Below are 8,110 nucleotides of genomic sequence, written 5' to 3' on the forward strand. Positions count from 1 at the left end.
AACGAAAAAAAAAAAATAAAAAAAACGAAGTAGACGACGAACGAAACGAGAAATGACTTTGTGAGGCGGGTTTGAAATTGCAATCGCACGCGCGGCAAAGGTTTATTAACGTACGGCGCCCACGAGGGAAAATTGGCTGCCTCACTGGCGGCGGCCAATGTCATTGTCATGTTCGCCGGTGTCGGAGGAAACGAGTTGGCGAGCACCGCGGACTCATCGTCGTTATAGCTATTATGCTTCGCCGCGACACAGACAGCGAGGAAAATTTTTCCTGCTCGCGGCTCCATTTAACGTCATCAGCATTTTGACGATGCCATTTGCGTTAGCTTAATATTTTACTTAACTCGTGACACGCGCACGGATATACTCGCGCGAGCAATTTGTTTGCTAGGACAATATTTCAACAGTTGAGAATGTTTGATTATCTATGTTTTCACAAATTTATTAATGCCGAGCGATGAGGAGAAACGCTGCAGACGAGATTTTTTCTGCTGTACGAGTACACTCGTTATTGCGACCACGCGATTCTCAAGTGAAATTTGGATTTTAACCTTTCAAAATTGAATTTTGCTCGATGACTTATTATATTTTTTAGCTGATCCTCATCCCACGCCTTGAGTTCAACGGTAAAAATTGTATGATGATAAAATAAGAAGCATAGCGTAAGACCATTCTCTGAAACGTACCTCAAGGTCTATGCAAGATCTGCATATTTAACAAATGTCAAAATATTAATTTTTGAAACTGGAGTTTCGATTTTTTTCTCATAACTTGCTACCGAATTTTCCTGCAACATTGTGTCGGAATTTTTGTAATACGCCGTCATTTATATCGATAAAAGATTTCAGTATGATTTTCGTAATTAGTAATGTTTGAGTTTTTGAAAAACAAACGTTAATTACTTTGAAGCTGTTTGGCTCAACAACCCATCAATTGTATACTTAAAATTGATTTTTTCACCTATACTACTGAACAACTATTAGGATAAATGCAAAGAAAATTATATTATTTCATTAACTTTAGTTGCGATAATAATGTTCAAATGATTGACAAGCTTATCAACATAAAAATAAAAACATTCTTTCCGTATGCCGTTACAAAAGAATTATTTTTTCAGATGTTATCGCAATTATATAGAAAATGCAGATCTAGCTTCAAAGCCACTTCTCGTAATCATATTTATTTATAAATGTCATAAATTGATATTCAGAGGGTTGGGAATACAACGCTGATCATTAACTGTATGACTCAGTTCTTTATATTTTTGCCGCCGTACGATGAGCGCACGCTTAAAATGCATCATAGACGGCATCGACGCAAACAAAAAAGTACAATACATTAAATAAAACAATACTTTCAATTCAAATAGCTGTCCCATGTATAGAGCGCGCGGACAACAAAGAAACAAAAATAAATTAGCATAAATATTTGGTCGATCGGTTCGTCGAACCACCAGGCGCGACGACAAATCGAGTCCTACGCGCGCGTAGTGTCATAATATTTGGGGATCCCGCTTTTGCACAATCGTCATCGTGAGTGACGCCTTTTGTGACGTGCGAGCCCGCGTCTTTATTCATTCCACGAAAGCGCTACTCCCTCACGACTACCTCCGAAAGGCAAATGAGACACATGGCGGCGAAACTTTTTAACGTGCATTGGAGATCCGGTCTCTTGCACGTATACGCAGCTCTCTCTCTCTCTCTCTCTCTCTCTCTCTCTCTCTCTCTCTCTCTCTCTCTCTCTCTCTCTCTCTCTCTCTCTCTCTCTCTCTCTCTATCGGAATTTCAGTCACGGATATGCCAACTGCATATCGCGTGAAATGGAAATCAAGAGCCGCTTTTTCGTACGGCGACCTATGGCCGGGTGCGGGAATTGTGATGAAATTTAACGAATTGCAATAAAACTGTGTACATATTACTTTCGATCGATAACTTGTCTTCAAATGAACTTCCGAGTTTATTTGATTTTTCTTCATTTCCGAATCGAAGCCTTTTACTTTGCAATCTCATCAGACATGCAATAATTCATAGTAAAAAAAAAAAAAAACTTTATTGCCATATATGTAAAATTTAGACAATAAAGCCGTCGCTATAAATTCTCAGCTGGAATCGTGCGATACTGCAAACTTTACGACATCTACGCGAGCCGTCAAACGCATCCTCTTGGATTTTTTCAACAAAACATCTTGCGTCTCCACACATTAAAACTCGGTTCAACTTAACAACCCCATACGTTGCATACGATATATCGTAGTGTCATTGAACATGCACGCACCTTTGTCTTGAGACTGCTTTGCATCTCATGGTGGGTTTAGGACGCGTCCGGTGCACACACAATATCCTCGCAAGCTTCCTTCCATGGCAAGTACGACGGAGCCGAGCGACTGGAATACTTATTGGAAATTATCGCCAGGGTTTATGACTGATAAGACAATGATGTTTTAATTAATTAGACCGAGTCGATGAACGATGTAAGTACTGCAGTGTGTGGTGAATTTTTTAATTGAAATAGATGATTAGAGATTCTATACTTGTAGGTGAATTTTCATGCTGAACAAAAAGCAGTCTACAAGTACTAAATAATGATCAGAATGAATTTATCTTTTTAAACAATTCAATACAAATTTCAATTGAGGATTTATTTTTATATAACGGAGAAGGGTTTTCAAGAACAAACAATGGAATTGTCAAAATTCGGAAAATTTACTTTATTAATACAAATTACAATCAATTATTTTCTCATTTGAGTATTCTAAAATAACATCTTGGCCATTAAATAATGTTTTAGCTTCTATAACTTTACCCAAATTAGTATCCATCTGATCTTCTACAATGTTTCCAGTTGAATAGTCGAACAATCTCAATTTTATCGCATTTGTATTATTATTATTGTTTGGTACCTTCAACAAGTCAGCAATTGTATCAATGACTTTACCAATACTCCAGTATGTGGAAACAAAAACTCCTTTAGAACTCTCAGAACTTTTGGTTGAGCCATTAATAGGATAATACACCAAAAAGTAGCATCGTTCATCAGCCGGAATACCATTATTTCCACAGGACTTGCTTTTGAGCCTCATAAGTCGTACCTGAAACAGTTTTGTTTAATAATCATTAGAGTCAATAGCGTTTCAAATCATTCAAATATTTGCAAACAAAATACCTTATTTGCCATAGCAGAATTTTGTGATTTTTTCAAATTTTTAGCAATTTCTTTATCAGCAACAGTTTTGGCATTTACAAATTCCTGTTTTGGCTTTTCCCATTTCTTAAGTTCACTTAATTTTTGCTCAGTGCTCAATTCTAAGCAACCATGATGACGATGTATCAAACAAAAATGTTTCTTACATTTGACGCATGGCATTTCTACAGGTGACTTTTCTGAACATTCATCTTTAGTACAAACAAAGTGAGTCAATTTCTCTGTACCATCAGCTTCATTGTCAATAACTTTGCAACATTTGTGGCATGTAACATGAAAATGATTTTTACAAAAGATATCACCGCAATAATTACAAGTAAAAGGTAAAAAATCTAATTGTTTGCAATCATCAATTGTGCACTGTTGGCCAGTTTTAGGAAACTCCATTATGGTAAATATAGACTGAAATCTTTTCAATATAATAGAAGCTATTATTAATTATGGGATGAGGTTGGAGAATGCAAATGATTTTCACTGAGAGTTCCAAGAGCTAAGTTATTCCACTTTTGTTCTAATTCCTTCAAAGTCATGTGAGAATCACCGTTGTCACTTTCAGGATCAGGCAATTCACTAACAGGTACCAAAATCTCATCAACTGGCAATGTGTCTTTTCTCCATTCATCATCAATCAGATCAACTAATCTACCATCTGCAACAACATGACTATCCATTATTCTAGTAGGTTATATTAAATCGTATCTTGTAATTAGTATTAGTATCTAAACAGTTCTAATCTGGCTTAAAATTCGAATCTTTATGATGTACTCTTGATATCACACGAAATTGTAGAACAGCTGTATAGAAAACAATTTCGATGATTCATATATATATATACATATAACCTACACACCAGTTAAAGATAAGTCACGATTGTCACGAAGTTTCAAGCTTCTCCAATAAATGATCTCAGCGAAAAATTGTTTTTTTCTTTTACTTTGAACTTTCTCTGAGTATAAATTAATTATAATTTATCATTTCCTTATGAAAATTATCACTATAAATACCCTATATATACTTAACGAATTACGGCTGATTCCGGTTCCAGAGTAGTTGCTTCTTTTCGTGTGCGCTTGCGCACTTTCGAGCGAAGCGAATGAAGCGGGAAAGTAAAATTTCGCGACTACAATGAATGAATGCGTGACTTATATACAACTTTGTGTACTGTGGATGGCATGAGAAAATGCAGAAACAATAAAATTTACTTTATAAAATGCCTAACATAAAAATAAATTTTTATTTCATCATTTAAGTTGAAGCAAAAAAGAAACTATAAAATAATTATTATTTATGAATTTTGTAATTGCTGGTAATTCACGTAAACTAGAATAATTATGCACAATAGCAACAATTAATAAGAATTCTAAGCAATATTTGTAATTTGCTAAAATCAGTGACGAAAGAGTTTTCACAATACACAAATGTTTTTATTACATCACTTGATAAACCTTCCGCATGGTTTCAATATGCGTCTTGTATTTGAATGAAAAAATTAATAATTAAAAGGTTATATACAGCAATTTCTTCATTAATTGTCCAATCGTCGTATAATGAATAGCCACTTTAGCTATAAGCTATCCGAGAAAACTGGATTTGTCGCTCGATCGAAACTGACATCACAAATGAGCAAAAAAAGAAAGAGAAAACTACATCGCGCGACAAAAACTAACACGACTCGCTCCTCTCTCGTCTACACAGCCTTGGCATATAAAATGAGTTGGTCTTTGCCCGTCGCTCCGGTAGCACGCAATGATTTGTTCGTCGTGAAATCCAAGTCGCGTGAATTCCCATATAAAACAAGTGGCGAAAATCGCGTCTCCTGCCACGCAGAGCGCAGAGGAAGCCGCAATAATAAATAAATGCAGCGTGTCTTTTCTCGGCCTTAGTTAGAGGGAGCGTTAGAAATCGTCGCAGCGGGAGAGGTATTATGGTCCTAGAAAGCGAGAAATACCGGCTCTCGAGGCGGAACCACCCGCGAGATGAGAGAAGAAAAAAAAAACCAACACAGAGCCGCATTAGTAATGGCGCATTTTCACTCGCCAGCGCAGTTGTCGTCGTGAGAAAATTGAAAAAGACAAATCTAATATAATAACGTACACAAATAAAGTATTACGATTTACTCGTGCGCTATTCCATTCTTCTCTTATCTTTCTAATAAAGCTGGCATTCGTTGCGTTATGCGCGAATACTGGCAGTCTTCAGTAGTCGGATGGATAGAGCGAGTATGTCGAGATCGAATGATCGAACTTCAATTGCACTTGTACGATACATACTTTATTTTATGTCCATCTATCGCGTTAAATCATTATCACGGTAGCAATGTTTTATCACGAAACTGTTATACTCGGTAATTAAGCAAGATTGAATTTTTTTGACTAAAGATGGCGATATAAAGTCGATCTAAACTTACATTTTTCACGATCGCTTATTTAGGAATGAAAGGTATTAAACCCATTTTCAGCCCATTAGTGTTCAACTAATTTAAATAACGAACAAATTGAAATATTTAGAAAAATGGTCATTGCAAATGAAGTTCTTGGGACACCGAATATTATATAGGAATATTTCTATGAAAACCACAAGAAATGTAAATTCTATTTTATGGTTTTCTTAGAAATGAATATCATTGTTATTGAAATAATGAAGCAGAAACGAAATGACTTTCAGGTATAAAACACCAACCACAAAAACAGCTCAATAATTTATCTCCATAATATAAATCGAAATATAGAAGTTATGGAGGAATTTTTTTCTGTGATTTTCAGGACATATCAATTACAATTAACTTTTTTTTTCACGCCTGGCCATTTGAGTATCTTAATATGCATATGTAGTTTAAGATATAGTTCTAAAATAACATCGCATACAGTAAACGTTTTCTATCAAAACCGAGGTGTTATTTGTTGTACGCGCCCGACTTTTTTCGAGTCCTCTATTTTTTTAATAAATTTACGTCTTACTGGCGCGTATATTGACGTATCCCGGTCCATTCACATTGTTCTATGAAATACTCAGAACAGCTTAATGGGACATACAATAGCATAAAGAAAGGAAAATAGCTGTAGGCTATTTTTCGTGAATAACGAGATGTTTTCAACACACCGAGTGGAAGGTATGAATGTGTGCCGCACGCTCGTCGAAAAATATTGACGATCAGTTTGGCGCTTTCCACAGGTTGTTTTTGAAAAATAGCGTAGATGATACGCTCGGCAAAGAGATCGACGTCTCGTGCCTTTCAGCCTCGCTTCGCTCGGACGTAAACTTCACACGAGGCAACAATCTACATTGCCGCACTAGTTAGCTAATGTACCACAATAAACGATTTTCACCATACGTCAAAATCGAGTTTCAATAGCTTCTTACATTTTAAGAAACTCGCCGATCACAGTGGGCTTCGATATTATAAAATACATTGTGAAGAAGATACAGACTAGCTGGTTGATAATTCGGCATAATGCATGTGAAGGAACAACTTTTCTAATATTTTTATAATGAATTTAAAAAACTTTATTCTTTGCAAATCAATTTTGATTGCTTAAACTATCGTAAAGCCATAAAACATCGTTAAGTTATTGACAACTATTTAGAGATTCTCGAGTGAGTAACTGTCAGTGATCACAAATATTTCGAAGAAATGTAAAAAGAAATGTAAACTATAGGAAGAAGACCATTCATAATAAAATCCATTCAGCCGTTCTACAAATATACGAGGTATTAAAAAAACATAAGCCGAATACAAAAACATCTTTTTCAAAGCGGATGAAAATGTAATGAACAATCAGATATTCAACTTTCCTCATAGTTTTGCGTGATGTAATTCGATAACGTTGTTCATCGAGAATAATGAATGCACGCTTTTTCTGCAATACGCAAAGATTTACCGTCAATCATTTGCGCTATAAATGGTCTTCTAATTAGCTTCAACATTGATCTGACATTGTAAACTATGAGGTATTTTAAAGCATTTCAAGCAAGCATGTAACATTGTTTGCAATTATTTAACAAGTCTGATTGTTATTCGCGTTTACACTGGTCATTTACCTAATAAACACGCGCACTCCCGGAAAATCGTTGGTGCGCGGTGAAACCACGTTGAGAACAACGATGAGCGCAAACACCTGCAGTCGATCATTCTTTTTCTCTTTATTTCAGCGAGTTTTTTTTTTTCGTGGATTTATGCAAACACGCGATTTCGAGAAGACGCAACGCTTACGTCGTCTTTCTTTTTTCTCTTCGTTATCGAGAATAATCGTCATCCGCGAGCGACAAGAAGCGATAAGATTTATTGCTATCTTTTTTACGGCAAATGCATGTCAATTGTCGAGAGGCGTCGGGAGCGAAGGAAACACGAAACAATGATGTATCACGCGTATAAGCGCAATGTTTAGTAATCGAATATGATTAAATAATTGGCGTAGTATTTAACAGAAATATGAAAGCCTTCCGATCCTGCAATATCGCCGTTTTAGCGTCAATCGAGTCAATAATGTTTTGTAATTTGTTGCGTTTGGAAAGTCGACGAAAATTTTTATTTGAGTACACGGTGTGATAAAGCACACCGTTATAACAACATTTACTTATGAGCTGTCTGGTTTTCTCGGAAATCAGATTTTGACTTCGACGCAAGCTTTAAATGATTTACGATGGAAGTACCGGATAGTGACGATGCGACCATACAAAAGAAAAATTATTCCCCATTAGAAAGCTATATTTAGTAGCTGACAAATTTCATTTAGCTAGGTGTCGCAATGAGTTTTGTGAGAATATTCCATGATGACCTCTGCTAAGCTTTATACAATCTTATTACATATGTTTTATTTTATTTCACGCATTAGAATTTGACTACACAGAATTTATCGCTTTTCCAGTAACATTGTAAGCTTAATATTTATCTGATAATCCATGCAGTAAA

At 35.8% G+C, this 8,110-nt stretch overlaps 2 protein-coding genes across 2 annotated transcripts; both read right to left on the minus strand.

Annotated features, from left to right (window-relative positions):
• Positions 1-2,689: 2,689 nt before the first annotated feature.
• LOC131666105 (AN1-type zinc finger protein 1-like) lies at positions 2,690-3,588 on the minus strand. The gene is made up of 2 exons (XM_058938490.1): positions 3,163-3,588; positions 2,690-3,088 (listed from the first exon to the last, which is right to left on the minus strand). The coding sequence occupies exons 1-2, from the start codon at positions 3,586-3,588 to the stop codon at positions 2,711-2,713; spliced, it is 804 nt and encodes a 267-aa protein (XP_058794473.1). The 3' UTR covers positions 2,690-2,710.
• Positions 3,589-3,635: 47 nt separating this feature from the next.
• Positions 3,636-4,215, minus strand: LOC131666106 (anaphase-promoting complex subunit 13). Its single transcript, XM_058938491.1, has one exon. It carries the CDS (start codon positions 3,870-3,872, stop codon positions 3,636-3,638), a length of 237 nt encoding a protein of 78 aa, XP_058794474.1. The 5' UTR covers positions 3,873-4,215.
• Positions 4,216-8,110: the final 3,895 nt, after the last annotated feature.

This window comes from Phymastichus coffea, unplaced genomic scaffold, assembly GCF_024137745.1.
Source record: "Phymastichus coffea isolate CEN01 unplaced genomic scaffold, Cenicafe_Pcof_1.1 PCOF00056, whole genome shotgun sequence".
NCBI classification, from domain to species: domain Eukaryota; kingdom Metazoa; phylum Arthropoda; class Insecta; order Hymenoptera; family Eulophidae; genus Phymastichus; species Phymastichus coffea.

Excerpts from the sequence above, each read along its gene's own strand:
- LOC131666105 (XM_058938490.1), bottom strand. The coding sequence starts at position 3,588 with ATGGAGTTTCCTAAAACTGGCCAACAGTGCACAATTGATGATTGCAAA. Across the intron at positions 3,089-3,162 it reads ATTCTGCTATGGCAAATAAG|GTACGACTTATGAGGCTCAA; the intron begins GTATTTTGTTTG and ends AAACTGTTTCAG.
- LOC131666106 (XM_058938491.1), bottom strand. The coding sequence starts at position 3,872 with ATGGATAGTCATGTTGTTGCAGATGGTAGATTAGTTGATCTGATTGAT.